We start from the raw sequence: 26,484 nt of genomic DNA on the forward strand, positions 1-26,484 counted from the left end.
ACAGAAAAGTAAATGAGAGGATTAACTTTTGGTCTTCCCATGGCCTTCAGAAGACACAACTGATGTAACTTCCTGTTGAGCATGTGATTTATGGAATGTTCCAAATTTGTCAGATGGGGTAATATGTTTGGGTAACAGGACTGAGTGAAAACTCAGGGACACGACTAAAATGTGTATTTTAAGATATTGTGGATTTCTTATGAAAAAAATATATTTAAACCATGGATAGGATATGGAGTCACACAACAGTGCAAAAGAAATACTGTTTCTGAAGGATTTTAATCATAATATTTCATAGTTAAGTATAAAGTTAGAGTGCGGGGACAGGTGTAACATGCTATGTTTCAGTGTTTTAGGTAGTTTTTATTAATCCTTACAATTATATATCTTAAATTTGAAATCAGATCAATGTGCAGGACATTCTGCGTAATAAGGAAATGTATTTTAAAGTACATTTTTATATGCATTTATACATATAATTTTCTAGGGATGGAAATGGCACCGATTCGGTGGAATGGCTCATGTAATTTATTATGGCTGGAAAACAGCGAGCTAACCTGGACTAGCTACAGTAGAGAGATTGTTATTGTCTATAGTTGGCCTCGCCAACACAGTGCCCGCGGGCACCAGGTAGCCCGCTGGGAGCCTGGGAGGCGCCCGCGATGGAAGTTCTAAAAATAGCCAGTGACTACTGCACTGTTCAAATCATATTTGGTAATCTTTAAAAAATAATATTATTTTTATTGTTTGTTTTAAGATGCCTTGAAGTTTAATCCAGAAGTATTTTCTAAAAATCCCCCTAATATTTTTTAAATTAAAATAGACGCCTAATGTAATAATTTTCTTTGCCGGATCAAAGTTTAGCCCATTATGCCAGCGCGCCAACTCCCCTTTGTGTTCAGTCCTCAGTCGTTAGCCCGCCAATGGATAGCGATCAACACAGTGCGATAAGTAAAGGCAGTTTTGTAAAAGTGTTTAAACGTGATGTCAGAGAGCAAGAAAAAGAAGACTTATCACTTTCAGGATGAATGGGAGAAAGAATTCTTCTTTACTCAAGTTGGTGAACGTTGTGTGTGTCTGATCTGTGGAGCAGCCGTAGCCTTGGCTAAGAGAGACAATGTGGAGAGACATTTTTCTACATGCCACAGAACGTTTGATGCTAGCTACCCTCCAGGCAGCGCATTACGTGCTCAAAAGACTCGTGACCTCAAGGCAGCTTTGGGCGGACAACAGTCTTTTTTCACCAAGCCGGCAAAGCAATCAAAAGCGGCTACAGAAGCTTCCTTCAGAGCAGCACACGACCTGGCTAAGCACAAAAAGGCATTTTCGGACGGAGAGGTGGTCAAAGGGGTGATGTCAGTGGTTGCAGACACTTTGTTTAAAGATCACAAGAATGGGAAGGAGATCCTCGCTGCCATCGCGGATGTTCAGCTAAGTGCCAACACCATCGCCAGGAGAGTATCAGCAATGTCCACTAACATGGTGGAACAGCTGAACGGTGACACGAGTACATGCAGGTACTTTAGCATTCAGTGTGACGAGTCGGTGGATAAAACCAGCACGGCGCAGCTGATGGTCTTCGTCAGAATGGTGTTCAGTGATTTCACTGTGAAGGAGGAGATGCTTACTTTGCTGCCCCTGAAAACCACAACAAGGGCTGTTGACATCTACGAGGCCATAAAGCACTATTTTACAGAGAAAAACATGCCACTTCAAAAGTTGGTATCGGTAACTACCGACGGAGCTCCCGCAATGACCGGCCGTCATTCTGGTCTTATTGTGCGCTGCAGAAGCAATCCAGGTCTTTCCCATTTCCTCAGTTACCACTGTAGCATCCATCAGCAGGCAATTTGTGCCAAAGTGATTGGTTTGATCACGTCATGACTCCAGTAGTGAAGATTGTCAACAGGATCCGTGCGAATGCCACACAACACCGGTCATTCAGACTTCTTCTGGAGGAGCTGTCAGCTGAGTACGGTGACCTCTTGCTGCACACAGAGATACGATGGCTCAGCAGGGGTCGAGGTCTGCAGCGCTTTTTGTCACTTTTGGATGAAATCAAAGAGTTCATCAAATCCAGAGAGCTACTTTGCTGAGGGACATTGAGTGGGTGCTTGACCTTGCCTTTCTAACAGACATCACAGGGAAACTGCATCACTTGAACTGTGAACTGCAAGGCAAAGGTAAGACTGTATCGGACATGATCAGTGCTGTGAACGCATTCAGAGCAAAGCTGAACATTTTCTCTCTGCATTTGCAAAGTAAGAAATTCCTGCACTTTCCATCTGTGCAGTCAGTTTTGAATGGAAATGCCCCTGCATCTGTAGCCTTAGACGGGGCTGTAGAAAAGTTCATCCAGCTAATATCTAGACTTGGGCAAGATTTCATGACTTTGATAAACTGCAGCCTTGTGTTGCATTCACTGCTAATCCTTTCATGCAATGTGACATCACATGCATTTCTGAACAACTAGGTGAAGTGTTCAACTTGAATGCTGATGAGAGTGAAATGGAAATCATTACGTTGCAAAACGACGTTACTCTCAAATCCCACCAGGGATCCTCAAACTTCTGGTATCTTGTGGACTCAGAAAAATACAAAGGTGTGCACACAGTAGCCTTGAAAGTTGCCTGTCTGTTTGGTTCGACGTATCTCTGTGAGTCAGCTTTTTCTAACATGAATTTCATTAAAAACAAACACAGAACTTGCTTAACTGATCTACATCTTGAAGATTCAATCAGAGTTGCTGTGTCAAGCTACAGCCCTGACTACTACCCCTTTTCCACCAAATCAGTTCCAGGGCTGGTTCGGGGCCGGTGCTGGTTCACAACTCGTTCAACTTGCGAGCCAGCCAAGAACCAGTTTGCTTTTCCATCGCTCGCGGTGCTAAGGGAAGCCACGTCATTACGTCGCTACGTTTGCATAAACCTTGACGTGAATATCGAAGCAAAAACAACGTGGAAGAAGCAGCAGCGGCAACAACAATAATAATGGATGACTTCGCGTTTGTACAGCTGCGGCTTCTCGTCGCTTAAAAATGGCGATCTTTCGCGGTCTTGTTATTGTTGTTGGTCTTAACAACTCCGCCCCCCCCCCGCGACGTAAGCGGTTCTTTCCTCTGGCCCAGCAGAGAGTTGGTGCTAGCCTGGAACCGGTTTTTCTGGCCCCAGAGCCAGTTCTTTGTCAGTGGAAACAGAAAACCCGGTTCCAAACTAAGCTCTGGCCCCGAACCAGCCCTGGAACTGCTTTGGTGGAAAAGGGGCAACAGTGCACTGGCGGACTCAATGCAGTGTCCGGCTTCCCACTAGGAGCCATTCACATGCAAAAATCAATGCATGAAATGCATTTTAAAACTTAGAAGAGAAAAGACTATTAAGAGAATGATTTCTTGAATGTTTTGAATCTGCAATAAGGTGAAATCCTTTAAGGACGCAGTTAAGAGTTTCAACTTGTATGCCGTGTTAGAAGTGCAAGCGTTCTATTACTGTTGCAGTGCAGTTTGCTAAGGAATTGATTTTGAATAGTTTGAACTTTCACAGAACTGTTGTGTGTTGAAAAGGGAAAATTATAACCTTTTATTATTGTGCTTTTGGCATTTCCAGACCTGTTTTTATGTAACAGCTGTTAATTGTAGTGAGAATATCAGAATGATTTTTTTTTTTGTGTGTATAATTCTAAAAGTGGGCAAATGTACTTTCCCAACATGAGATTACAACAAAATATGTTCATTATCATCATAATTAACTTATTAGCATTAGCTAATAAGAGTTAGCATAATTAAACTTTGGAATTTGCAAAAAAGTTTGTAATTCCTAAACAGTATTGATATGTTGAGATTATGATTATTCATAATTAAAATGTTCATGTTAAAATGCCAGTTTCTATTCCTTGATTGTTGTTAATTAAAAGCACATAATTCTGCATAGTCTTATTTTAAAGGGATGTTAAGCCTTTTATTTTAAGTAAATTATTTTGAATGACTAGCCCTCCATATAGTTTCTCATTCTTCGGGTAGCCCTCAGTCCCAGAAAAGTTGGAGACCCCTGGTCTCCAGCTTTTACTCAGTGGGCAGTTTATGTACAGTACGTTATCCCGCTTATTACACAGCTACTTACTAAATTAATCCATAATTTGACACACAATATTGATTTACAAAGTATTTTATTACTTCCACTAACGACATGGTTCATAGCGACGGTCTGTTATATAAAAATGTGGCAATTGGCCAATCAGAATCAAGTATTCAACTTAACCAGAATGAAACGTCCTACTATTTATTTTGCATTTATTTTACAACCTCTGCATTTATTAGTGATGTTCCCTGCACCTAGGCCCTTTTTAAAAATGTTTTTTTTTTTTTTTTTAAATCTAGTTACCCTCATAGAGAAGAGAACCCAGCAGAATGTCCCGACCTATGGGCGACAGCCATAGGCGGTTCTTACAGACCATGATGAGTAACGGTGTAATCAGTAGCGTTCAGGCCAAGGCACTTCTTCGCCATTGTTGTGAGACTCATGGAGGTGTGTAAATTATTGACTCTGTTGAAATGTATAACATCTTTATTTTTTTTCTTTTTTGTTTCAAACACATTTGAATAGGGTTTATTTTTGTGTTTGCTCTCTCGTAGCACATTTTTTGCCAGATAAGTTGGAGGAATTCATCGACGTGATCAATACGAATCTTCAGCCCATGTTCATGCAGATTAGAAAAGGCACGTCGGAAGAGGACGGAGCACAGCACTACGCCTTGGTCAGTAGTGTATTTAAATGTGTATGCTTATGCTGTGACATCATACTTAGCAACTGTGGTTTTTTGTTGTTGTTTTTTTTCCCATTCAGGTTAACATTGCTGAAACAGACATCACGAGAATGTCTTCTGATTACGCTGATAACGAGCTGGAACTGTTCAGGAAAACGGTAAATACTTTGCATAGAGGATGGTTTCTTTTTTTTTGCATTTTTCTGCTCCATCAGAGGAACAAATACATTGAGTCATTACGGTTCTTTTTTTCATTTGCATTTCATTCCACCGAACCTCTTTCCTGTCAAAATGACACGTTCAAGAAAGCTTGAGCATAACCTATGCTGTTGTCCTTATATCTTTAACCTCAGATGGATCAGATTTTCGACTCGGAGAACGGTACCGTCTCTTCCACTGATCTCCTGAACTGTGCCGATCGTCTCCAGACAAAGAAAATGAAGAAGAAGGAAACGGAGCATGTGCTGAATAAGTTTGTCCAGGACAAATGGTTAAATGAGGTACATTTTATGACTCGATTACAGTGTTGAGGAATAAATTCTGTTGAATCGGTCAGGACTTTTGTACAACAGCAGCTCGGACAGTAGCGTCAGCTATCACAGGTTGATATTAATGTGCTCGTTCCTGCACGTTGAGTTTTCACGACAGGAACGATATTCACAGGGACTTCTACGGTGGACGCTCCACAATCTAACCTCAGAAGAAGAATAACTGGATTAAAAATGCATTTTATTTAACAAAGGACAAAAACTAATATTGATATGGCGAAGCTTTGTGTTAGGAAGTGTTTGTTCAACGTTTGTTCTCTGGTGTCGGTGAGTCAGAGTTAACACTCAGTAAATTTACTTCAGGACTGACGACTTTGCACTTCCTGGTTTCTCTGGAACATGGCGAGCTGCAGCTCCCTCAGCCCCTCATCACCCGTTCCCTGTTTCAGCTGTGAAAACTATGGCTGGAACTATACACACATTAAAAGTAAGGACAGGAAAGCAGTCATTTCCACCATTTCAAGTTGGGAAGGGAGGAAAGAAAAGGGCACGTTATCAACTGTGTAGCTGGGAACTGGGGCCATCATAAAATCCCAGCTGGAGGATGGATTTTTAGTTATTGTGCAGTAAAAATAACATAACAGCACATGTTGGTGTCATTACCTCGACCAGGACGGAGTCCACAGGTGGCAAGGTATTGTTTTTGGTCGGGTTTCTTTGTTTCTTTTTTTGGTTAATGATATTATGGGAAAATGGCTGGAGCAATCTTCGTGAAACTTTCAGAATAGATGGGCATTGATCTCAAATACAACCTCCAACATTTTGGGAGTCATCTGGTCAAGGTTTTTGTGGCTACTGCTTCATATAGAGGCGGTAGACACTATGCTACCGTGCTGTAAGAATGTAAGAGTGTTATAATCGAGCAGTAGGGTGTGTTCTGATGGGCTGAGAGCATTACGGTGTGTTCTGATGGGCTGAGAGCAGTAGGGCGTGTTCTGATGGGCTGAGAGCAGTAGGGTGTGTTCTGATGGGCTGAGAGCATTACGGTGTGTTCTGATGGGCTGAGAGCAGTAGGGCGTGTTCTGAAGGGCTGAGAGCAGTAGGGCGTGTTCTGATGGGCTGAGAGCAGTAGGGCGTGTTCTGATGGGCTGAGAGCAGTAGGGCGTGTTCTGATGGGCTGAGAGCAGTAGGGCGTGTTCTGATGGGCTGAGAGCAGTAGGGCGTGTTCTGATGGGCTGAGAGCAGTAGGGCGTGTTCTGATGGGCTGAGAGCAGTAGGGCGTGTTCTGATGGGCTGAGAGCAGTAGGGTGTGTTTTGATGGGCTGAGAGCAGTAGGGCGTGTTCTGATGGGCTGAGAGCAGTAGGGTGTGTTCTGATGGGCTGAGAGCAGTAGGGTGTGTTTTGATGGGCTGAGAGCAGTAGGGTGTGTTCTGATGGGCTGAGAGCAGTAGGGCGTGTTCTGATGGGCTGAGAGCAGTAGGGTGTGTTCTGATGGGCTGAGAGCAGTAGGGTGTGTTCTGATGGGCTGAGAGCAGTAGGGTGTGTTCTGATGGGCTGAGAGCAGTAGGGCGTGTTCTGATGGGCTGAGAGCAGTAGGGCGTGTTCTGATGGGCTGAGAGCAGTAGGGTGTGTTCTGATGGGCTGAGAGCATTACGGCGTGTTCTGATGGGCTGAGAGCAGTAGGGCGTGTTCTGATGGGCTGAGAGCAGTAGGGCGTGTTCTGATGGGCTGAGAGCGGTAGGGCGTGTTGTGATGGGCTGAGAGCGGTAGGGCGTGTTGTGATGGGCTGAGAGCAGTAGGGCGTGTTCTGATGGGCTGAGAGCAGTAGGGTGTGTTTTGATGGGCTGAGAGCGGTAGGGCGTGTTCTGATGGGCTGAGAGCATTACGGTGTGTTCTGATGGGCTGAGAGCAGTAGGGCGTGTTCTGATGGGCTGAGAGCAGTAGGGTGTGTTCTGATGGGCTGAGAGCATTACGGTGTGTTCTGATGGGCTGAGAGCAGTAGGGCGTGTTCTGAAGGGCTGAGAGCAGTAGGGCGTGTTCTGATGGGCTGAGAGCAGTAGGGCGTGTTCTGATGGGCTGAGAGCAGTAGGGTGTGTTCTGATGGGCTGAGAGCATTACGGCGTGTTCTGATGGGCTGAGAGCAGTAGGGCGTGTTCTGATGGGCTGAGAGCAGTAGGGTGTGTTTTGATGGGCTGAGAGCAGTAGGGCGTGTTCTGATGGGCTGAGAGCATTACGGTGTGTTCTGATGGGCTGAGAGCAGTAGGGCGTGTTCTGATGGGCTGAGAGCAGTAGGGTGTGTTCTGATGGGCTGAGAGCATTACGGTGTGTTCTGATGGGCTGAGAGCAGTAGGGCGTGTTCTGATGGGCTGAGAGCAGTAGGGTGTGTTCTGATGGGCTGAGAGCATTACGGTGTGTTCTGATGGGCTGAGAGCAGTAGGGCGTGTTCTGATGGGCTGAGAGCAGTAGGGTGTGTTCTGATGGGCTGAGAGCATTACGGTGTGTTCTGATGGGCTGAGAGCAGTAGGGCGTGTTCTGAAGGGCTGAGAGCAGTAGGGCGTGTTCTGATGGGCTGAGAGCAGTAGGGCGTGTTCTGATGGGCTGAGAGCAGTAGGGCGTGTTCTGATGGGCTGAGAGCAGTAGGGTGTGTTCTGATGGGCTGAGAGCAGTAGGGTGTGTTCTGATGGGCTGAGAGCAGTAGGGTGTGTTCTGATGGGCTGAGAGCAGTAGGGTGTGTTCTGATGGGCTGAGAGCAGTAGGGCGTGTTCTGATGGGCTGAGAGCATTACGGTGTGTTCTGATGGGCTGAGAGCATTACGGTGTGTTCTGATGGGCTGAGAGCAGTAGGGCGTGTTCTGATGGGCTGAGAGCAGTAGGGCGTGTTCTGATGGGCTGAGAGCAGTAGGGCGTGTTCTGATGGGCTGAGAGCAGTAGGGCGTGTTCTGATGGGCTGAGAGCAGTAGGGTGTGTTCTGATGGGCTGAGAGCATTACGGTGTGTTCTGATGGGCTGAGAGCAGTAGGGCGTGTTCTGATGGGCTGAGAGCAGTAGGGTGTGTTCTGATGGGCTGAGAGCAGTAGGGTGTGTTCTGATGGGCTGAGAGCATTACGGCGTGTTCTGATGGGCTGAGAGCAGTAGGGCGTGTTCTGATGGGCTGAGAGCAGTAGGGCGTGTTCTGATGGGCTGAGAGCAGTAGGGCGTGTTCTGATGGGCTGAGAGCAGTAGGGTGTGTTCTGATGGGCTGAGAGCAGTAGGGTGTGTTCTGATGGGCTGAGAGCAGTAGGGTGTGTTCTGATGGGCTGAGAGCAGTAGGGCGTGTTCTGATGGGCTGAGAGCATTACGGTGTGTTCTGATGGGCTGAGAGCATTACGGTGTGTTCTGATGGGCTGAGAGCAGTAGGGCGTGTTCTGATGGGCTGAGAGCAGTAGGGCGTGTTCTGATGGGCTGAGAGCAGTAGGGCGTGTTCTGATGGGCTGAGAGCAGTAGGGTGTGTTCTGATGGGCTGAGAGCAGTAGGGTGTGTTCTGATGGGCTGAGAGCAGTAGGGCGTGTTCTGATGGGCTGAGAGCAGTAGGGCGTGTTCTGATGGGCTGAGAGCAGTAGGGCGTGTTCTGATGGGCTGAGAGCAGTAGGGCGTGTTCTGATGGGCTGAGAGCAGTAGGGCGTGTTCTGATGGGCTGAGAGCAGTAGGGTGTGTTCTGATGGGCTGAGAGCAGTAGGGTGTGTTTTGATGGGCTGAGAGCAGTAGGGTGTGTTCTGATGGGCTGAGAGCAGTAGGGCGAAATCCGTTGCCAAATACGCACATGACCGACATTTCCTCTGTTAAACAGGAGAGACTGTGAAAAGAGAAAAAAAGTAATTTTTTTTTCCCCATTAACATTATTTGTAAAGTGTTACCTTTTAACGCTTTGTTGTAACCCTGTATAATTTGGATGAAAGTCTTTTGTCTTTTTATTTTTTAATATTGGCTGAAACACAAGAGAGCTGTTTTAACCATTTTCTACTGATCTGTTCCTGTGACTTCCAGTCCTGTGTGATGCTAACTCAGTCAAGCATGCGGGCATATTTCACATCAAGGAATTCAAAACATTCTCGATTTACTGTGACTGAACACTCGAGTGCATAAGATAAAGGACATGGGCGGGGCTTCCAGGAAGCGTTGTCGTGGAAACTCTCAAAACTTAAACTCTCCCAAGCAAAAATGATTCAGAGAGGTTGCAGAAGAGTTTAGAGCTTCATTAAATCAATTAAGAAAAGCTGTGCTCGGTCTGCAGAGTGAACCGACTCAAAATCGCAAAGTTCTCATTTTATACAGTTTCAAAAACGCACAACATATACAGATAATCTCATTGGTTAACGTGTCACGTCATACCAATTCAACATTTTCTGTTGGGCTGTAAATCTCACGCTTCTCATATTTTGTACCAACCGAGCCAACTTTTCCAGTATGAACGGTCAATTCAGAAAGAATCAAAACATATGATAAGAAGTGATACGTCATGAACAACACAGCATTCAGAGCGTACAATACATGATTCAAAATGACTAGAGTCAAATCCGGTTAAAGACTGGTACAGGTTGCAGGTACAAACAAGCACAACACTTGATAGGGTACAAATCGTGGCCTTGGCCAGTCTGACATAGAATTAAAAAAATGATGCACATCGCAGCTGTGGAGCTTGTGTTGTATCAATACCCAATTCAGAATAACTTGATAAAATTTATTACGTTAGCATGCAAAACACTCCAGAATGAACAATTGCTCTATTCAACATGGCCTTGGCTCACTCATTGCAACATATACGTAATAACTCCTGCAGGCACTGGAATTAGGATAATACACTTTTTGAACAGGCCTGTGATTTAGCAGAAAACACCCTTTCAGTATAAGCAATCTCAAGGTCTTTTCTGTATTTTACTGTAATTATGATCATTCATAAGATCAATTAATTATTACTTTTAATAGAATCAACTTAATTAGTTCTTTCCCAAAAATCAACATACTTGGCTTTGAATTAATATATAATCATCATAAACCACATTGCTTGTGATTACATCAAGGCGTGTGTCCTCGGCACCAAACCCAATGCAGCAGTGGACGGGGAACAATGATGAGGATTCATTTTACATTCAGGCTGTTTCACAGTCATGTTACATTTAAGATATAAAATCACCACAGTGTCTGTTAATATCAGAGTTCAAAACACCTTTGCAGATCGTTAAATACACTAACGAAGGCATACTTCTATTCACCAATACCTTGCCAATCCGTAATTTCTTCAGCTTGTCTCAGCACCTTCAATATGTTGCGCATATAACTAGACTACCAAACTCTGCCTCGCAAAAACAGATTCTTTTTCGATCTAACAAGAAGCTGTACGCCTGTGACATCTGGAAAAAACTATATAAAAAAACCTTACGGGACTGTTGAAAACACAGCTGCAGAGAGAGATACAGCATAAATAAAGGTTCTGTTGAAAGCTCCTCGGCACCAAACCCAATGCAGCAGTGGACGGGGAACAATGATGAGGATTCACTTTACATTCAGGCTGTTTCACAATCATGGGTGTCTTTTTGACAGACTAACTCCTGCAACTAGGTCCTATATATATATATATATATATATATATATATATATATATATATATATATATATATATGAGTGATTCCACGCTTATGGGTACTGAAATGGGGACATGAACTTATTTTTAAAAATTAACCTAAAACCATTTCTTTTTTTACCATCAGGTCACAAAACATGTAATCTTTAATGAATGATATGTTAAAAGATAACTTTAATTTTCTGAGATGTAATAAACGCGTTTCGGCGTGTGCCTTCCTCAGTGTGCCTCAGTGTGCACACTGAGGAAGGCACACGCCGAAACGCGTTTGTGCAATAAAAGGACATTATATGCAAGGTGCGGCCTTTTTCTTTGGAAATTGAGTTGCACATTTGGGTCAGCACCCTTACATTAGGAATTATTTAAGAGTGAAGCCTGCTCCAAGTAGAAAAAATACTGAGATGTAATAAAAACATATTTATATGCCAAAGTCAGAACGTAACAGAAGTGTTGTGGACATATATATTCTCAATTTTAACAATGTAGAATTACTTTTTGAAACATAGGAAGGTGATGTTTTAGCGAATATAATTAATAAACGTGTAGTAGAATAAACATACACATTCTTTCAATAAGATTAACATGGTATATAGCTAGATTGTAATTAATTTGTAACAGACGCGAGATGGACAATCGTAACAGAAGTAATGTAACAGACATCATTTTGGAACTCATAGGCTTGACTTTGGCATATAAATATGTTTTTATTACATCTCAGAAAATTAAAGTTATCTTTTAACATATCATTCATTAAAGATTACATGTTTTGTGACCTGATGGTAAAAAAAGAAATGGTTTTAGGTGAATTTTTAAAAATAAGTTCATGTCCCCATTTCAGTACCCATAAGTGTGGAATCACTCGTGTATATATATATATGTGTGTATGTATACACTGAGTGCAGAATTATTAGGCAAGTGAGTATTTTGACCACAACATCCTTTTAATGCATGTTGTCCCACTCCAAGCTGTTTAGGCTTGAAAGCCTACTACCAATTAAGTATATCAGGTGCTGTGCATCTGTGTAATGAGGGGGTGTGGTCTAATGACATCAACACGCTATATCAGGTGTGCATAATTATTAGGCAACCTCTTTTCCTCTGGCAAAATGGGTCAGAAGAGAGATCTGATAGACTTTGAAAAGTATAAAATTGTGGGATGTCTTGCAGACAGATGCAGCACTCTCGAAATTGCGAAGATGTTGAAACGTGATCACCGAACAATCAAGCGTTTCATTGCAAATAGTCAACAGGGTCGAAAGAAGCGTGTGGAAAAAAAAGGCGCAAAATAACTGCACATGATCTGCGGAAAATCAAGCGTGAAGCTAACAAGCAGCCATTAGCATCCAGTTCTGCCATATTCCAGAGTTGTAACATTCCTGGAGTGTCAAAGAGTACAAGGTGTGCAATACTGAGGGACATGGCCAAGGTAAGGAAGGCTGAAAAACGACCACCACTGAGTAAGGCACACAAGATAAAACGTCAAGACTGGGCCAAGAAATATCTTAAGACTGATTTTTCTAAGGTGCTGTGGTCTGATGAGATGAGAGTGACTCTTGATGGGCCAGATGGATGGGCCTGTGGCTGGATCAGTAATGGGCACAGAGCTCCACTCCGACTCAGATGCCAGCAAGGTGGAGGTGGAGTACTGCTATGGGCTGGTATCATCAAAGACGAGCTTGTTGGACCTTTTCGAGTTGAGGATGGACTCAAACTCAACTCCCAGACCTACTGCCAGTTCCTGGAAGAAACCTTCAAGCAGTGGTATAGGAAAAAGTCAGCATCTTTCAAGAAGAACATGATTTTCATGCAGGATAACGCTCCATCTCATGCGTCCAAATACTCCACTGCGTGGCTAGCCAGTAAAGGTCTGAAAGGTGAAAAAATAATGACATGGCCCCCTTGTTCACCTGACCTAAACCCCATAGAGAACCTGTGGTCCATTATAAAACGTGAGGTCTACAAAGAGGGAAAACAGTACACCTCTCTGAACAGCGTCTGGGAGGCCATGGTTGCTGCTGCACACAATGTTGGTCATGAACAGATAAAGAAATTGACAGAATCTATGGATGGAAGGCTTTTGAGTGTCCTCATGAAGAAGGGTGGCTATATTGGTCACTGATTTGTTTTTGTTTTGTGTTTGAATGTCAGATATGTTTATTTGCAAATCTGGAGTTGTCATATCAGTGTACCTGGTGAAAATAAATAAGTGAAATGGCTACATATTTGGTTTTTATTAAGTTGCCTAATAATTCTGCACAGTGAAAGTTACCTGAACACATACATATTCTCCTAAAATGGCCAAAACTAAAAACGCCCCACTCCAACTTCCATACATATTCAGCTTTGATATTTATGAGTCTTTTGGTTGATTGAGAACATAGTTGTTGTTCAATAATAAAACTAATCCTCAAAAATACAACTTGCCTAATAATTCTGCACTCTGTGTATATGTATATATGTATGTATGTGTGTGTGTGTGTGTGTGTATGTATGTGTATATATATATATATATATATATATATATATACACACACACACACACACACACACACACACATATATATATATATATATATATATATATATATATATATATATATATATAATGTGTGTGTGTGTATGTGTGTATATATATATATATATATATATATATATATATATATAATATTGTGTGTGTGTGTGTGTATGCTGTCTTCTCACCACAAGTAACACGCCCACTATATGACCTGTAGCTCTGAAATTCTGCACAGTTAATTTCCATCTCAAAAAATCACTTTTGCAGCAGAGAAACACAAAAATCTGAAGTTTGATTTTTGGATTATTGTGGACCCAAAAAGTGTACCCTGATTGTGAAACAGCCCACATCATTTGTCTCCTCGCTTATTTTATTTGGGTGAAAAAGACTGCTGTTTATTCTTCTGGTGTATTATAACTTGTACAACTGTAGTCAGTGTTTTTGCGGCGCTCCTACACAAAATGCCTAACAGTTGCCAGGTCTGGTAATTTATTACACTACCGTTCAAAAGTTTGGGGTCACCCAGACAATTTTGTGTTTTCCATGAAAAGTCACACTTTTATTTCCCACCATAAGTTGTAAAATGAATAGAAAATATAGTCAAGACATTTTTCTGGCCATTTTGAGCATTTAATCGACCCCACAAATGTGATGCTCCAGAAACCCAGTCTGCTCAAAGGAAGGTCAGTTTTATAGCTTCTCTAAAGAGCTCAACTGCTTTCAGCTGTGCTAACATGATTGTACAAGGGTTTTCTAATCATCCATTAGCCTTCTGAGGCAATGAGCAAACACATTGTACCATTAGAACACTGGAGTGAGAGTTGCTGGAAATGGGCCTCTATACACCTATGGAGATATTGCACCAAAAACCAGACATTTGCAGCTAGAATAGTCATTTACCACATTAGCAATGTATAGAGTGGATTTCTGATTAGTTTAAAGTGATCTTCATTGAAAAGAACAGTGCTTTTCTTTCAAAAATAAGGACATTTCAAAGTGACCCCAAACTTTTGAACGGTAGTGTATATAAAATATTACAAGGTTGCGTGAAGATATAAAGTTTATCTTCAAGTGGTGAACATATTAACAAGTGAAAATATTTTCAACACAAGACATACTTCATATCTTCGCACTACTGTGTAATGTTCTTTATATTAAATGGACACATCCACAAAAAAAAAAAATCACCCAAGTTAATTAAAAGAATTTTAATTTTGAACCAGTTTGCCATTTTGACAACACGCATCCAGTCAGCGGGAAAACACTGGGAGTGACGTCATCGGAGTGAAGTATTGGGAATTATGTCACTCAGATCCTCGATGTATTTTGTATGGAAAAATGTGAGTTTTTCAACACGAGAAGATAAACTTCATATCTTCAAGCCAACATGTGATTTTTTTTTTAATTATTATTATATCGACACATTCACAAACAAAAAGTACCCAAATTTATCAAAACTATTCATCAATTTCCTCACAAGTGACATAGAGATTTGTGTCATGGTTTTGTTTCTCCATGTCCTGGATGGAGCTTGTATGAAAAATATGAGTGGCGTATTTCCCAGTAAAACACTCGTGATTATATTATATATTATATCTGTGATAAACATCACTGGATATTGTGGTATGTAATATCATGTAGAGGAGATGATGATACTGTTATACAGCACAAGCTTTGGTGGCAGATTGCTGTGGTATAAGAGAATAAAAACCTCAGGATGTGCTGTTGCGTTAAAGTATTTGCCAATGCTGTGGTGCAGTGTGAACCCTGAAGCTGGTTCTTTTCCACTAACAGTACATTGTGTTTAATTCCTTCTGTAATTACAGAATTCTTGCAAGGACGTCTATATTGGCATGACTTCCAGACATGGGTTATAAGACGCTATAGTTTGTGATGATTACAGTGTATTTCTTCTTTTGCATGATTTTCTGCCAGTTTACTCACAGCTGTAGGTGCAATAGGCTTATCGAATCAGTCTCATATAAAAAGGAATCAGTCTCATAAATTCATTAATCATTAATTCAAGTGTCTAATAGTTTATAGCTAAATTGTTAAAATCACTGGAATAACTTGATGTTGCTATAGTTTAGTGAGTATTGTAGCTCTAATGTAATACATTTACTCGAGGTCTATAACATTCATATACCAAATGGGTGAAGGCAATTAGAATACTTTTCTTGGTAGAGGTTGGCACTCAGTGAATATTGTAACAATAAACAGGGCACAGTTTATTCCAAAGATACCATTTATTGAAATGGCTGACATGAATTAGCAAGCTAATACGGATCAGGTATAGCAACAATAGCAGCCAAGGAATAATTCAAATATAAATGGCGATACAACGTGTACAAATAAGAATCAGTAGTGAATATGATAATTAAGGCACAACTCCTCTCTGGGGGGGAGGAGGGGTAACAGGAGGACAGAGGACGGGAAGGAGCAGTAGCCTAGCCTAACAATAAGCAATACTGGACAATGTGCAATATAAAGTGCAAGATCTCTCCTGCTGGCCCCTTCCTCTCTTTCCCATATTTTATTCTTTTTATATTTGTATATATAAATATTTAATTTATCTAGAAGTTTTTTCTCTGTTTTCTATTCTCTGTTTATCCTGTAATGATGCTGCTGGAATCTTAATTTCCCTGAGGGAACCCTCCCAAAGGAATCAATAAAGTTCTATCTAATCTAATGGTGATCAGAAGTAATAAGCTATAGCCAGTGTTACAGCATAGGGGCGAGTGGATGTTAAAAATGTGATAGGGAAACCACGTGTTTGTGTGTGTGTGTGTGTGTATGGAATGCGAATTCCGTACCAGCTGTGCCCAAAAGGGGGATGATCAGCACAGAAAGGGGCGCGCAAAAAAAAAAAAACCGAGGAGAACAAAGGATTCTGTGGTTTAAACTAGTCTTGGCTAGGCCTTAAACCCAAATTCTACTCAACTCTTAGCTGCTCTTGAAATCCCAATGTTGAGGAATGGAGTACGATGGAGGGAGTTAAAAGGAGAGAGAGAGAGCGCATGCACGATCTAACTAAATACAGATAGTAAATCAAACAACATGCGGTCTAAGACCGACCTTCATGTGAATCATAAACAAATTCAAATAAAGGCAAGGCAAGTTTATTTATATAGCACATTTCATACACAATGGCAGTTCAATGTGCTTTACAGAAGTAAAAGCAAAACAGTAAACAATAGAAAATAAAATTACATAAAATAAATGGGGAAGAAAATTAATAAGAATTAAACAATAGTAGAAATAAAATAATAAAATGAGATAAAAGTTCAATTTAAAAAAAAACAGCAGAATAAAATAGAATAAAAGTTAAGTAAAATTTAAAACATGGAGATACTAAAAGTAAAGAGTTTAAAACATGTAGAGATGGCGATATTAATAATTTAGCAGAAAGCATCTGAGAACAGCTTGGTCTTTAGTCTAGATTTGAAGCTGCCAACAGCAGGAGCATTTTTGATGTCCTCTGGCAGTTGGTTCCATAGCTGTACTGCATAGTAGCTAAAAGCTGCTTCACCACACTTTGTTTTAACAACAGGTTTTAACAGTAAATTTTTCTGCTGCGATCTGGTAGATCTGATTGGGTTAGGCCGCTGAAACATATCAGAGAGGTAATTGGGCCCTGTACCATTTAGAGATTTGTACACCAGCAGCAATGCTTTAAAGTCAATTCTGTAGCTACATCAACTAGCCACAATTAAGACTAATTGCCCAGATGCCAGCCTTACTTGTTAGCGATTGAAAGTGCGCCTTCTGTTCCGAAGATAGCGCGGAACGCAGATCCAGGAAGAAGACAGTTTTGTTCCTTACAGCTCGTCAGCTGAAGATTCTCGGTGTCCTGTCGGTTGTCTAATGATCTGGAAGGAATCTAGTTTATAGTTCGTCGATGTTGAAAAAGGGATCCGGTCGCTTTTTCTCTTTGAAATACTGCATTGGGCTGCAGTAACTAACTGGTTCAGTTATTATTACAACTCTGCGAAGATCAAATACATTGAATTTTGGCTAAAGGTCTGGTTTCAATAGCTTGTTCTTTGTTCTTGTCCTTCAGTAGCACCAATACATCGGCTTCTGTCTTTCACACGTGGAATCCACCGCCAGAGAGAAAGAATTTCGATTCCGCCGCGGGTTTAAAGCAGCCATGACGTCTCTGTATCCAGTACCGTTACAGGGAGTCAGAAGAACGGGCAGCGATAGAACATGGCGTCGAGTACAGGGATTGGTGTGTTCAATGCTGTACTGTGAAAGGGGGAAGATGGTTACTATGGTTACGGGCATGGCAGCCCATCCCTACACAGCCAAGTTCCACCTGATATCTAGAGGTGAAGTGTAACGCTCACTTTTATAGAGGTGGTATGATGCGGCAGCTGAACACACTCGGAGGAGAGTGCTATCTGTCTTGATGTGTATACAAGAGCTCACCAGTGATTAGCACTCTGATCGTGACGGGACAGGGATACCGTCCGACCCAGCTAGAGAGCAGGGCCAGTCACACACTATACTTGGATTCTCTGCCATTTTGTCAACATGATCAATGGGCACTTGTGACTCCTATCCTTGTGACACATGGAGGCCCTAGTTATAACTATTCTTAACACTTTTAGGCTTTGTTGAGAGGAAATTCCTGTTACATTGGGAACACGCTTTGAGGAAGATGCAAATTATGGAGCTTCAAAGCTGACAGGAGTATTTGAATATGAATTTCATATTTAAAGTTGTCTTTATATAGTCTTTCTATCTTTATACAGTACCAGTAAAAGTTTGTACACCCCTACTCATTCATAGTTTTTGTGTATTATGACTATTTTCTACATTTTAGAACAATACTGAAGGCATCAAACCTATGAAATAACATCTGGAACTTACAGTGCTGAGCGTAAATGAGTACACCCACTTTGAAAAGGAACATTTTAAACAATATCTCAATGAACACAAACAATTTCCAAAATGTTGACAAGACAAAGTTTAATATAACATCTGTTTAACTTATAACGTGAAAGTAAGGTTAATAATATAACTTAGATTGCACATTTTTTCAGTTTTACTCAAATTAGGGTGGTGCAAAAATGAGTACACCCCACAACAAAAACTACTACATCTAGTACTTTGTATGGCCTCCATGATTTTTAATGACGGCACCAAGTCTTCTAGGCATGGAATGAACAAGTTGGCGACATTTTGCAACATCAATCTTTTTCCATTCTTCAACAATGACCTCTTTTAGTGACTGGATGCTGGATGGAGAGTGATGCTCAACTTGTCTCTTCAGAATTCCCCATAGGTGTTCGATTGGGTTCAGATCAGGAGACATACCTGGCCACTGAATCACTTTCACCCTGTTCTTCTTCAGAAATCCAACAGTGGCCTTAGATGTGTGTTTAGGATCATTGTCATTTTGGAAAAGTGCACAACGACCAAGGGCACAGAGTGATGGTAGCATCTTCTCTTTCAGTACAGAGCAATACATCTGTGAATTCATGATGCCATCAATGAAATGGAGCTCCCCGACACCAGCAGCTCTACATAAGGACACTGCCACCACCATGTTTCACTGTAGGCACCATGCATTTTTCTTTGTATTCCTCACCTTTGCGACGCCATACAGTTTTGAAGCCATCAGTTCCAAAAATGTTTATCTTGGTCTCATCACTCCAGAGTATCGAGTCCCAGTAGTCTTCATCTTTGTCAGCATGGGCCCTGGCAAACTCTAGGCGGGCTTTTTTGTGCCTGAACTTTAGGAGAGGCTTCTTTCGTGGACAGCATCCATGCATGCCATTCCTCTGCAGTGTACGCTGTATTGCGTCACGGGAAATAGTCACCCCAGTTTGGCTTTCTACTTCTTTAGATAACTGCAGTGAACTTGCATGCCGATTTTCTTCAACCCTTCTCATCAGAAGACGCTCCTGTCGAGGTGTTAACTTCCGTGCACGACCTGGACGTCTCTGTGAGATGGTTGCAGTTCCATCTTTCTTAAATTTTTGTACCACTTTTGCTACAGTATTCTGACTGATAAATAAAGCTTTGCTGATCTTCTTGTAGCCTTCACCTTTGTGGTGTAAAGAAATTATTTTATTTGGGGAATTCTGAAGAGACAAGTTGAGCATCACTCTCCATCCAGCATCCAGTCACTAAAAGAGGTCATTGTTGAAGAATGGAAAAAGATTGATGTTGCAAAATGTCGCCAACTTGTTCATTCCATGCCTAGAAGACTTGGTGCTGTCATTAAAAATCATGGAAGCCATACAAAGTACTAGATGTAGTAGTTTTTGTTGTGGGGTGTACTCATTTTTGCACCACCGTAATTTGAGTAAAACTGAAAAAATGTGTAATCTAAGTTATATTATCAACCTTACTTTCACGTTATAAGTAATGCCTCGGTCACAACTGGCCGTACGTGCTCCTCCAGGCGGTCTACGTGCAAAAAACGCAAGAAATGCATGGAGGGCGCGCGTGAAATGCACGGAGGGCGTGCGTGTGACGTGCTGATTTTCGAGCCGTAGACTGGCCGCAGAGGTTCTTTGTCATGTCAAACAAACTCTAGGGGCGCTTACTTTTTTTTTTTCAGGTTGCAAGACAAACTTACGGCCAACATGCGTCTTTCTCCATGAACAAAAAAACTGCAGCGATTTGGGAAACGCCAAAAATCGCACGGCCAAAAAATCGTACGTCCGGTTGTGACCTAGGCTTTAAACAGATGTTCTATTAAACTTTGTCTTGTCAACATTTTGAAAATCGTTGTCTCTGACCAATAGCTGAACGACCTCAGGGCGTGTGGCTTTGTTGACAGATTTTGGTCCGCTTACTAAAATGTACAGTGTGAAAGCGAACCGCACCAAAATGAAAAAATAAAAAAAACATTTGGTTCGGACCAAAGCAAGTGAACTATCGAACTATCCTGGTCTGAATACACCCTAAAACCCTTTTTATTTGACCGACCACTCTGAAAGCTTTTCCTGGCTTGCTTCGTTTTTGCCCGAATTTACATCAAGTCTACATTTTAGAGATTTACCACCTGTAAATTTGAATAGGTTTTGAATATTTTAAGGCAACTCTTCCCCTTCCATCCATCCATTAAGGCTTCAGCCATCAAAGTGTCTAGGGAATATTTACAGTAGTGGTTTTCCGTTGCCTTCTACTGGATTATTATAGAGTTTTTCTCCTCTCAACCATTCACATTTACGGACAATTTAGAGCCACCTGTTAACCTAACCTGCATGTCTTTGGACTGAGGGAAACCGGAGTACCTGGAGGAAACCCACACAGACACGGGGAGAACATGCAAACTCCACACAGAAAGGCCCTCACCAGCCGCTGGGCTCGAACCCAGAACCTTCTTGCTGTGAGGCGACAGTGCTAACCACTACACCACCGTGCCACCAATCTTCCCCTTAGCAAATTAAAAACAAAGAAAACAAATATTGTCAAAGATGTAAATGTACTAGATGCACCACAGGATTTATTTATTGTGCCATGTATTTAACTCAAATATGCGAAATTAATATTCACGTGTTTGCCAGCTTCAAAGTGCCATAGTAAAAAAAAAATAAATTCAGGATTTCATGTTAATACGTTAGTCTTGTACACTTTTATAGAGGAGACAAATGGATAGATGACGTTTACAGTAACTTAAACACGTGTCAGAACAAATTAAAGACCACTGAAAAAAATTTTTTTGGATGTCTTTTTTTTTTTCCCCAGAAACAAGGCGAATACACATTAAGCGCTCGCTGTATCATGGAGATGGAGCAGTATATACGTACAGTTTACCAGGACGTCGTTAGACTGTGCTACGTGTGCCACAACATCGTCTTACAGGTGAGCAAAATATGCACCGAACAGTTACTGGGAACATGTAAAGCTTTTAAGTCATCAGGTCATTTTGAAGTTACAAATGAGAAGCAGTTGATCCAAGTGGCTGGACCTTTAGGTATATGATGGGTTTTGATCTATCTGTACTGAAGATGATTAGGGATAAAATTAGCTCATGTATAAAGTCATTAAAATTCTGTAAAGCTGCTTTGCGACAATGTCTGTTGTTAAAAGACATTCGTTGATGCACATACAACAGTCATTGATGAAGTACAGCTGTTCAGAGATGTTTCTCAGTTTATTGAAAGGCAAACATGAGTATATATCCAAGTTCAAATTTTATTTGTCACATATAATTATAAGTAATTACAGTGAAATTCTTATGTACCTTAGGTCATTGAGAGTATAAAAATATATAGGTAAGATAAATTAAAATCAATAGAAATAAAGGAAAAAAACCCTCTAAAACTATATTAATGAGTGGAAACATGGCTGATGTGATGATTGTGTGGTTATGAGTGCATAGTAGTGTATTTATCATTATGAAGAGTTCAACAGTCTGATGGCCTGAGGGAAGAAGCTCCTCCTCATCCTCTCAGTGTTGGCCTTCAGCTGTCGGTAGCGTCTCACTGAAGGCAGCAGGGAGAACAGTCTATGATTTGGGTGGCTGGGGTCACTGGCGATCTTCCTGGCTCTGTCCCTGCAGCGGTTGGAATAAATGTCCTGCAGGTTAGGGAGGGTGGTCCTGATGGTCCTCTCAGCAGAGCGAACCACCCTCCTGAGAGCCAGCTGGTCTCTCCTGGTGGTGCTTCCCATCCAGTTAGTGATGCTCCCACTCAGGGGACACTCAATAGTGCAGGAGTAAAAGTTCCTTAGTGCTCTGAGTGGGAGTTTGAAGTCCTTCAGTCTCCTTAAGAAGTAGAGGCACTGGCGGCCTTTCTTAACCAGGTTGTTGGTGTGACAGGACCAAGAGAGGTCCTGTGAGATGTGGACACCCAAGTATTTGAAATTGTCCACTCTCTCTACCTGGGCCCCGTTGATGCAGATGGGTTGGGGGTCCCTCTGCTGCTTCCTGCTGAAGTTCATTATCAGCTCCTTCGTTTTGCTGATGTTGAGTGTGAGGTTGTTCTCCTCACTCCAGTCCGTGAGATATTTAATCTCGGTTCGGTAGGCAGACTCATCGTTATTGGAGATGAGGCCCACCACAGCTGTATCATCAGCAAACTTAATGATGGTGTTGGAGTCTGAAGTGGCCATACACTCATGAGTGTGCAGGGAGTACAGCAAAGAGTGTGTTCAAGAGTATGTTCTTGTGGGGGAAGTCATGGCCTAATGGTTAGAAAAGCAGCTTTGGGGCCAAAAAGTCACTGGTTTGATTCCCTGAACCAGCAAGAATGGCTGAAGTACCCTTGAGCAAGGCACCTAACCCCAACTGCTTCTCAGGCTGCTCTGGGTATGTCGCTCTGGATAAGAGCGTCTGCTAAATGCATGTAACGTAATGTGTTGTAGCTACATGTTTGGAAGATAGGATCTAAGAGTGTGTTGTTTCTATATGATTGGAAGATATGATTTACATAGTTATCCGTATATGACAGGGTAACGTCAACGGGTGATGAAGCATTACCTCACTGCTCAGGATAACCTTATGAAAACAGGGAGCAGATGTGCGATTGAAGATAAGTTTTAAGGATTTAACTGGAACCAACCAAAACAATTAGCAAGCAAACTGGCCAAAACCAGTTGCAAGCATGCCAAAGGTATATCTCTATCAGTATAAACAAAATATCTTCCATGACTTAAAAGCCTCATAGACACTACTATGACACACTTCCTGGAAATGAATCATTTCTGCTTGAAAGGTGGAAAATCAACCTGGAATAACATTCATTCATCTTCACTAACTGCTTTTATCTTGATTATGGTGGCAATGGATCTGTCATGGATTTCTCAGCTAAGGTTCAAAGTGGGAGAATTCACCAGTTCAGCTGAGGACACCATCCATATCCACATTTCAGACACTTATTCATAACTAGAGGGCAATTTAGCATGGCCAGTCTGCCTACCTGCATACTTTTGGGAAGGGTGAGGAAATTGGAGAACATGTACGCTGCAGAAAACCTGAATTTGAGAAGAAAATTCCTTAATACTAGTGAAATTATCTTGCTGCATGGACAGATGATTTTACTTGACGAGACATCTTGAAATAAGTTGGTTACAATCTAGAACTAGTTTTAATAATCTGAGTTGGTGTCTTGTCTTCTTCTACACTGCAAAAATGACAAGTTAGAATATCTTGAATATAGTTGAAACGATCTAGCATTTCCTATTAGAAGAATACAAAACACCAACTGTGAGATTATTAAAACTAGTTCTAGATTGTAACCAACTTATTCCAAGATAATTTCACTAGTATTAAGGAATTTTCTCCTCAAATTCAGGTTTTTTGCAGCGTACAGAAACTCCTCTCACCATTTTTTGACCAACAGGGGCCCGCTTCCATTCAGGACTCAGAATCTTGGTGCCAGCTAGCGAACCAGCCCGCATTTCTAACAGTTTTGAGCAGAACCATTGTAATCAAAGATGCATCATGAATGGATGGTATTGCACAATGGGTGTAGCAAGATGGTGGTCTGCATTGACTGATTAACTGCAAGCTTTTGTTACGTTATTGCAGATATTTGTTTCATCCAAAAAAAAAAAAAGCAAGCATGGACCAACTACTAGTGATAAGAAAACGTAGAAACTCTCCAAACTAATAACATGCCCACTGATGATGTAACAGTTCATGCTGGGAAAACCAACTTTTCAGGTTCCGAATCAATTTTTGCCGCAATGCTCTGAACGGTTCAAACTGTGGTGCATGAAGCAGAACTCAACTCGTTCCCTGTTGGTGGAAAAGGAAACTTTTTGAACTTTGAACCACAAGGATGTGAAAGCTGTACAAATACTGTACATACATCCTGAGCAGGAATTGGCACACAACCACTGACTTCTAACAGAAATGCAGCAGCAGTCAACAAATTCCTACCAGAATCATAAAACCTATCATAAATATTTCAGTATAAACGTATACTACGGTCAGGGCGAGGTTACAACTTGTACTTCACCACTTACAACCTGAAAAACCACCAAAAACACCCCCTTAACTTGCAATTTCAACTCCAGTGATGTCAAATCAACGTGATTGCTCACACTGTGAACAGTGTAAAGTCCCTCCACGTTATTTTTAAAGTAGTTCTTATAGCAGTATTGGCTTTAGATTAGTGAATACACACACAGTACGTACAGTGGTGCTTGAAAGTTTGTGAACCCTTTAGAATTTTCTATATTTCTGTATAAATATGACCTAAAACAACAGATTTTCACATAAGTCCTTAAAGTAGATAAAGAGAACCCAGTTAAACAAAGAGACAAAAATATTATACTTGGTCATTTATTTATTGAGGAAAATGATCCAATATTACATATCTGTGAGTGGCAAAAGTATGTGAACCTCTAGGATTAGCAGTTAATTTGAAGGTGAAATTAGAGTCAGGTGTTTTCAATCAATGGGATGACAATCAGATGTGAGTGGGCACCCTGTTTTATTTAAAGAACAGGGATCTATCAAAGTCTGATTTTCACAACACGTTTGTGGAAGTGTATCATGGCACGAACAAAGGAGATTTCTGAGGACCTCAGAAAAAGCGTTGTTGATGCTCATCAGGCTGGAAAAGGTTACAAAACCATCTCTAAAGAGTTTGGACTCCACCAATCCACAGTCAGACAGATTGTGTACAAATGGAGGAAATTCAAGACCATTGTTACCCTCCCCAGGAGTGGTCAATCAACAAAGATCATTCCAAGAGCAAGGCGTGTAATAGTCGGCAAGGTCACAAAAGACCCCAGGGTAACTTCTAAGCAACTGAAGGCCTCTCTCACATTGGCTAATATTAATGTTCATGAGTCCACCATCAGGAGAACACTAAACAACAATGGTGTGCATGGCAGGGTTGCAAGGAAAAAGCCACTGCTCTCCAAAAAGAACATTGCTGCTCGTCTGCAGTTTGCTAAAGATCACATGGACAAGCTAGAAGGCTATTGGAAAAATGTTTTGTGGACGGATGAGACCAAAATAGAACTTTTTGGTTTAAATGAGAAGTGCTATGTTTGGTGAAAGGGAAACACTGCATTCCAGCATAAGAACCTTATCCCATCTGTGAAACATGGTGGTGGTAGTATCATGGTTTGGGCCTGTTTTGCTGCATCTGGGCCAGGACGGCTTGCCATCATTGATGGAACAGTGAATTCTGAATTATACCAGTGAATTCTAAAGGAAAATGTCAGGACATCTGTCCATGAACTGAATCTCAAGAGAAGGTGGGTCATACAGCAAGACAACGACCCTAAGCACACAAGTCGTTCTACCAAAGAATGGTTAAAGAAGAATAAAGTTAATGTTTTGGAATGGCCAAGTCAAAGTCCTGACCTTAATCCAATGGAAATGTTGTGGAAGGACCTGAAGCAAGCAGTTCATGTGAGGAAACCCACCAACATCCCAGAGTTGAAGCTGTTCGGTACGGAGGAACGGGCTAAAATTCCTCCAAGCCGGTGTGCAGGACTGATGAACAGTTACCGCACACGTTTAGTTGCAGTTATTGCTGCACAAGGGGGTCACACCAGATACTGAAAGCAAAGGTTCACATACTTTTGCCACTCACAGATATGTAATATTGGATCATTTTCCTCAATAAATAAATGACCAAGTATAATATTTTTGTCTCATTTGTTTAACTGGGTTCTCTTTATCTACTTTTAGGACTTGTGTGAAAATCTGATGATGTTTTAGGTCATATTTATGCAGAAATATAGAATTCTAAAGGGTTCACAAACTTTCAAGCACCACTGTACTTGGTTAAAAATATAACACTAACCATGTTAATCACTGTTTTGAGAAGGCAATCCACGTTATAATGTTAGCCAGCTAGCCTGTTGCTAAGGCTACTTGTTGTAACTGTGCTGCAGTTTCAAGCCAAAATATTACATGAATGTTTGAAGGCCACTGTAGTAAAACAGCACTTGGGCCTGTAACTATAAAAATGCGTGTGCAGTAGCTTTTTATGAGCTTTATGCGCTCTGACCAAGCAAACACGCTTTCATGGAGCCGTCCATGTTGTTTTCCCCCCCGTTTCTCATGTTCAGTGTGCTGAGATGGGAAGTGACGACGAAGTTATTCCACGAAATCGAGTGGAATAACTGTTCTTTTTCCATCCACGTTCACTAGATTGAGAAACGGAGCATTTTTATTTTT

General features: G+C 41.5%; 1 protein-coding gene across 3 annotated transcripts in view; it reads left to right on the forward strand.

Moving 5' to 3' along the window:
• The window catches only part of nsmce1 (NSE1 homolog, SMC5-SMC6 complex component), a 43,098-nt gene that overhangs the window by 14,245 nt on the left and 2,369 nt on the right, over positions 1-26,484 (forward strand). For all 3 annotated transcript variants that reach the window (XM_060943112.1, XM_060943113.1, XM_060943111.1), the window contains exons 2-6: positions 4,373-4,520; positions 4,628-4,749; positions 4,839-4,916; positions 5,112-5,258; positions 21,084-21,200. In XM_060943112.1, coding sequence (XP_060799095.1) covers positions 4,403-4,520; positions 4,628-4,749; positions 4,839-4,916; positions 5,112-5,258; positions 21,084-21,200 — 582 coding nt within the window. In that variant the 5' untranslated portion in view covers positions 4,373-4,402. The remainder of the gene's footprint in view (positions 1-4,372; positions 4,521-4,627; positions 4,750-4,838; positions 4,917-5,111; positions 5,259-21,083; positions 21,201-26,484) is intronic.

Source organism: Neoarius graeffei, chromosome 16 (genome assembly GCF_027579695.1).
Source record: "Neoarius graeffei isolate fNeoGra1 chromosome 16, fNeoGra1.pri, whole genome shotgun sequence".
Lineage (NCBI taxonomy): Eukaryota > Metazoa > Chordata > Actinopteri > Siluriformes > Ariidae > Neoarius > Neoarius graeffei.